At 47.2% G+C, this 6,717-nt stretch overlaps 1 protein-coding gene across 1 annotated transcript; it reads left to right on the top strand.

Moving 5' to 3' along the window:
• Nucleotides 1–313: 313 nt before the first annotated feature.
• Nucleotides 314–5,018, top strand: LOC144368734 (Fc receptor-like protein 2). Its single transcript, XM_078027851.1, has 4 exons — nt 314–395; nt 2,917–3,174; nt 3,439–3,723; nt 4,524–5,018. Exons 1-4 carry the CDS (start codon nt 314–316, stop codon nt 4,925–4,927), a joined length of 1,029 nt encoding a protein of 342 aa, XP_077883977.1. The 3' UTR covers nt 4,928–5,018.
• Nucleotides 5,019–6,717: the final 1,699 nt, after the last annotated feature.

The raw sequence follows: 6,717 nt of genomic DNA on the forward strand, positions 1-6,717 counted from the left end.
GGCCTCTGATCCATCTCTGTCCACCAGAGCCACTGTACCCAGAATGGACCACACGAGAGCCAAGGAGAGTCGGTCACACTTCTGCTGAGGCTTCCTAATGGCCAGGTGGTGGGCATCTGAGTAGTCCCAGCAACCCTGGGAGCAAGTGGACACAGACTCCAACACAACACAAAAGCTGGGCTCCAGCTCAATCCACTCCCTACAATGCCACTCCTAAGAGGCTGGACTCACCACCGTCCCCCTCAGGCTCCCCGTGCACACCCCATCTTGCAGACTTGAAACCCACTGTTTTGGTTGCTTTTGAAGCGCAGCCATGATATCCTCTTATTCTTCCTCGGTCATCATGGTCATCATTAGCCTCGGCAACAAACCCCTGCCCCTCAACTACCCTCATCGTTAACCGAGGGGTCCGGAGAGGCAAGCTCCGTTCTAGGCTTATTTCACAGAATCCTTAAAACAGCCCGATGAGAGGCCAATATTCTTCATTGTTCAAACGGAGGCAGAGGAAGCTAAAGTGCTCTGTCCAGACCATTCAGCAGACCTGGATTCAAAGCAGTGTGACCCGAAACTTAGCCACTGGGTCAGACATTTCTGACAACTAAAATCGCAGTCGCTCTTGACAGTGAAGCACGCTCGCTGCCCCTCACGTCCATGCGTCCCAGCTGTGTGCCCTCTCCCCAGCGGGCTCACCCTGCTGTGCCCACTTACTGGGCGAATGGCGTGTCTTTACAACCTCTAGTCCCTTCTGCTCTCTGCCCTGTGGCTAACTCTTGGGGCCTTCTGGCCCATAAGGGGTTTGAGATAATGAGTCAACTGACCCAAAGGCTCGCTCCGCAGCAGGCCTCTACCTGCGAGGCTGCCCATTGCACCATTTGTCACCAGGATCCTTAACCAATGACTCAGAATGTTTCCTCCTCCCAACAACTTTCTTTCCCCAGGAATTTTTTTTTCCAGTTTCTGAAGGAAGCGTATACTAGTGGTTTAAAAGAACGATGGATGTTTGAGGTGATGGATATGCTAACTACCCCCATTCCATCATTGCATAGCAGTAGTCCATAAATAAATCCAATTAAACCCACTTAAAAAAAAAGTTGGTCTTCTAATGCCCAACGGGTCATGATGATTTTGCTGGAGCATCCACTAATAAAGCACAAGCTTTCTCAAAGATTATAATCCCCAATTCCACAAGCTCCTGTGGCCTGCTGGCTGGGATTCTGCAGTGGTACTCTACGAGCCAACACCGCACCTTCCTTCCGCTGCACACCCAGAGACAGGCAGGCACGGTACAACCGAAGAGTGCTAAGGGGATTTTTCTTTTGCGATGCCTTAGTGATCTACCTGAAGGCCAACGTTCTCACCTATAATCCTAAAATGTAGTGGAAGTGTCACTAACACAGAACATAGTCTGGTACTGCAAATAAGTGAACTGACAGGAGGTAAGAACCTGTTTGTGGGGAGGGGTACCAGGGATTGAACTCAGAGGCACTCAATGACTGAGCCGCATTCCCAGCTCTGTTTTTTTTTTGTTTTTTATTTAGAGACAGGGTCTCACTGAGTTGCTTAGCGCCTCACCTTTCCCGAGGCTGGCTTTGAACTTGTGGATTTGTGAGCTGGTCTTAGCCTCCCAATCCACTGGGATGACAGGCATGGGCCACCACACCTCACTGGAGGTAAAAACTTTGAGATTCAATTAAGCATGAGATTGGAGCCCTTGGAAATGGGATAAATTTCTTTTTTCTTTTTTTAGATGTTTTAATTTGTTCTAATTAGTTATACATGGCAGTAGAATGCATTTTGATACATCACACATAAATGGAGTAGAATTTCGCATTCCTCTGGTTGTACATGATGTAGAATCACACCAGTCATGTAATCACATTTGTACATAGGGTGATAATGTCCGATTCATTCTACTCTCCTTCCTTACCCTCATACCACCTCCCCTCCCTTCACTCCCTTCTACCTAATCTTAAGTACCTCTGTTTTTCCCTAGCCACCTCTTCGCATTGTGAATTAGCATCTGCGTATCAGAGAAAACATTCAGCCTTTGAGTTTGGGGGGTTGGCTTATTTTTCTTAGAATGATATTCTCCAGTTCCATCCATTTACCTGCAAATGCCATAATTCCATTCTTCTTTAAGGCTGAGTAATATTCCATTGTGTATATAAACCACATTGTCTTTATTCATCTAAGCTGGTTCCTTTTAAGATGAATCTAGAAAGCCAGTGAGTTATTTTTGCCCTATGTGAGGATACAATGAGAAGTCAGCAAGTTACAGCCTGAAAGATGCACCTGACTTCAGACTTCCAACCTCCAGATGTGAGGGACGTAAATTCTCATTGTTGAAAAGCCACTCGGTTTGTGGTGTTTAGTTACAACAGCCTGAACTAAGATTCTCCTGTTAGGATTTGGATCTGGAGTATCCCCCCAAAGCTTGTGTTTTGAAAGTATGATCCCCAATGCGACATGGTTCAAGGGTGGGGCTTTTAGGCAATGACTTGGGCTCTGGCCTCATCAGTGGATTAATCCAGCAAGTGGATTAATCTTTTGATAGCTAACACGAACTGAGCAGCTTTCCTCTATGCCATATCACCATGATGTTCTACCTCACCTGGGGCCCGGGACAATGGAGTCCGTCAGCCATGTACTGAGACCTCTGTAATCTTGAACCAAATAACTTTTCTGCCTCTAAAAGTCGTTCATACCAGGTATTTTGATCACAGTGTCGAAAAGCTGACTAGCACACCCCCTAAGGAAAAATGGTATGCAATGCTTAGTAATGAAGGTCTTACTTTGCACTTTCCTCTTGTCTAAAGATGTAGCAGCTCTGCCTGACACTTCACCACCCAAGAGCAAGGTGGGACATGGGGGCTCCCTTCAGGAATGGTAAATAGAGTTTCCCTCCTTCCTTTGCAGATGGGCTGACCCTCCAGGTGCCCTCTCCTGTCTTTGAAGGAGACAGTATTGTTCTGACGTGCGGGGAAGTAAACAACAGAAAAAAACAGATAAGTTTCTATAAGGACGGGAAGAAGTTCTCCTCTTCCGATGAACTCTCAAGCTTCCCTATACAAAGTGCGCTTTTGAGTGACAGTGGCATTTATTTCTGTACCGCTGCTTCTAAGATCTTTCTGAGATGGGAAACGTCTTCAGAAAAAGTGAAGATCACAGTTCAAGGTAAAAACCTTCACTCTTGTGTGCGATGGGCTGGGCAGGAGGCTGGGGACAGAGCAGAAAGGGTATCTGGCAGGAGGAAGCTGCCCAAGTGAGGGCCCCATGTGCACTGACATAGCGCTGGCTATTTGAGCACGCAGAGGAGACACGGAGGGGAAGGTGTCTGGTCCTGAATCACCTGTTTCCTGCGGCCACTTCTCACCCAGAACTTTTCAGCGGGAACCTGAATCTCACTGCTCTTGGGACTATTGTTTTCCTTCTCTCTAGAGCTGTTCCCGCGTCCTGTGCTGACAGCGAGCTCCTCTGAGCCCACGGAGGGAAGTCCAGTGACCCTGACCTGTCAGACTCAGCTCCCTCCAGAGAGGTCACATGTCCAGCTCCGGTTCTGCTTCTTCAGAGATGGTCAGGTTCTGAGGTCAGGCTGGAGCAGCTCCCCAGAGCTCCGGATTCCCGCCCTGGCGACAGAGGACTCAGGGTCCTACTGGTGCCAGGCAGAAACAGTGAGTCACAGGATCAGAAAACAGAGCCTTCGATCCCAGATTCACGTGCGGAGTAAGTATCAGCAAGGTTGAGCCCAGGGGGGAAAGAGATGAGCACTGGAACTTGGATTTATAGTCTTTTGCTTCTCTGTGCAACGCCTGTCCTGGTGGAATGCAGGAACCCCGATAGAGACATTCCAAGTTGCGCTTGACATCGGTCTTCTAAGAATCAGGAATAGACTAAGCTTCTTATCACTTTTCTCTTCTTTATTAGCAAAGAGCAGTGGTCTGGGCACTTTAAAAAGCAAGACACCTGCTGTTCATTGGCTTTTCCAATGCCCACATGCTGGGTCACAAATCTGAAGGCTATGTGATACTACAAAGGGCTCAATGAAGCCTCAGAGAAAGCAGAGATCCAAGTGAACGGAAGTGGTCAGTGGAGAGGTTGTGATTTCAGCCTTGAAACCAAGAGTAATAGAAGAATTTTTGTTGTGATTTTATTAGAGAAAAAAAAATGCTTTTTGCAAGGGGAGGGGGGACTGATGATACCAGTGTCCCTCTTCATTTTGTGTAAAGGGCCACTGTCTGCAAAGTGACTCATCCAGAAAAAATTTCAAGCTTCCCATCTCATGAAATGGATAATTCATCACAAAATCTGTAATTAATGCTACACCAATGATATTAGCCAAGAACAATGTTCTTCAAGGATATTTCTCATGGAATCCCTATCTCTGTAGGAAGGCTTATATCATGGAGTACAGATGCAATCCCCATGTTCCCACGCCTTGCATTGGAGAGCAGAATCAGCCTATCAGCTGTTCTCAGAGACTCCTGAAGTCAGGGTCTCTCACATGTCATTTTATGCCCATCTAGGAGTCCCCATTTCCAAAGTGAGCTTGGAGACCCAGGCCCCTGGGGGACAAGTGACGGAAGGAGGGAAGCTGGTCCTGCTCTGCTCCGTGGCTGAGGGCACAGGAAACATCACATTCTCCTGGCACAGAGAGGCCACAGGAACCCATCTAGGAAAGAAGACCCAAGGTTCCTTGTCAGCAGAGCTGGAGATCCCAGCTGTGAAGGAGAGCGACGGCGGAAAATATCTCTGTCGAGCTGACAACGGTCATGATGCTGTCCAGAGCCAGGTGCTGAACATTCTTGTGAGAAGTGAGTTGTGTTCTCATTCATCTCTGCTGGACGTGCTAAAGCTAAGTCCATGGTACCCAGGTAGCATGAGGAAATCCCAGGTGGTCTCAGGGATCAGTGTTGCGAAGACAATTTGAAGGTGGATTAGCCAGATAAACTAAGTGGACATCTTTCTTGGCATGGAAGGATTGGTCTAAAATAAACAAATAAATAAATGAGAACCACAAATCACCGTATCTCTAGACAGTATCACAGAACCCATATTCTTCCAAATCTCTAGATACAACTGACCCTTGAACAATATGGGTTTGACCTGCACATTTCTGCTCATACTACAAATCTGGGTTTGGTTTGGTTTTGTTTCTTTAGATTTACAGCAATTTGAGGAAAAATAAAATCCACAAACTAACCATCAACCATGTAGCCTAGAAATATTTCAAAAAAAATTTTAAGTTAGGCATGCCATGAAGGCCTAAAATATATGTAAATAATAATCTGTTTTATTATTTACTATCATAAAGTACAGACAAAATCTTATTAAAAAGCTAAAGTTTGTCAAGACTTGCACAATGCAGGCCGGACACAGTACCATTTGCAGTGGAGAGAAATGTCAACAAATGTCAGGGCGCGGCATGATAGTAAACTTGCGTAAGATCAACTGTGGTGCCTCCTCTAGTGCTGTAGTAACTTCAGAGTCACCTGCTGGGGCCATTGCGGTGAGATCAAGTATTGCAAGTGTGCACTCAAGCACCCTGTAATTAATGCCAGTCAGCTCGTGAGCATCCATCTCTCCAGGAAATTGTGATTTCTCATGGCTCTGGACTATTTTTCACCGTATCAGATAATATAACATACAAAACGTGTGTTCATCGGTGGTCCGTTGGTAAGGTTTCCAGCCATCAGGAGACGACCCGTGGATGAGGTTTAGGGGAGTCCAGAGTGATGTGTGGATTTTGATGGCGCAGGGGTGGGCACACGAACCGCCACCTTGTTCAAGGGCAACTGCACCTTGTGGAGGAGAGTGTCTCTGTTTGGTGCGGTGAGATGTGAGAATGATAAACAGGACCCCAGGCCTGCTGCAGCCCTCGGTGGGTGTGGGTTCTGCTGCCTTTCACAGATCCTCTGACCATCTTCTTGTGCCTCTCAGTTCCAGTGTCCCGCCCTGTGCTCACCCTCAGGGCTCCCAGGGCCCAGGCTGAGGTGGGGGACGTGGTGGAGCTTCACTGCGAGGCCCTGAGGGGCTCTCCCCCATCCTGTACCAGTTTTACCTGGAGGACGTCCCCCTGGGGAACAGCTCGGCGCCCTCTGGGGGAGGGGCATCCTTCAACCTCTCCCTGACTGCAGAACATTCTGGAAACTACTCCTGTGAGGCCGACAATGGCCAGGGTGCCCAGCGCAGCGAGGCCCTGTTACTCCTCATCTCAGGTGGGCTTGTGGCCCCTAGACACTTGACATATTATGATCCATGACTGCCCCCCCTGTCCTTATTGGTAAACACTGGGATTTCAGAAGACAGGAGGGTGACGTCTGTGGTGTGTGGAGAGGGGGCAGGGGAGTCTCCGTGTCTAAAATCTGATTTTCTTTTCCCAACCACAAGAGTACAGTCTACCCTTAAATGGTCTTTTACCTGAATTTGTATCTACCTGTTGTTTTTTTTTTTAATTATTGTATTGGTTCTTTTTAGTTAGACATGATGATAAAATCCATTTTGACATAGTTATTCAAGCATGGGATCTATCTTATTCTAATTCAGATCTCAGTACCTCCCTTTCCCTCCCCTCTATTGATCTTTCCGCTTTTTACCCATAGTTACCTTTTTAATTAATTTCCTGTGTATGTAAATGATGGTGAGATTCATGTATGTAAAGGGGAAACTTGGGTCCCAGTCATCCCTCTGTCTGTCTTTTCCCTGTTCTCTCCCCTTCCC

The sequence above is a fragment of the Ictidomys tridecemlineatus genome, chromosome 11, assembly GCF_052094955.1.
Source record: "Ictidomys tridecemlineatus isolate mIctTri1 chromosome 11, mIctTri1.hap1, whole genome shotgun sequence".
NCBI classification, from domain to species: Eukaryota; Metazoa; Chordata; class Mammalia; order Rodentia; family Sciuridae; genus Ictidomys; species Ictidomys tridecemlineatus.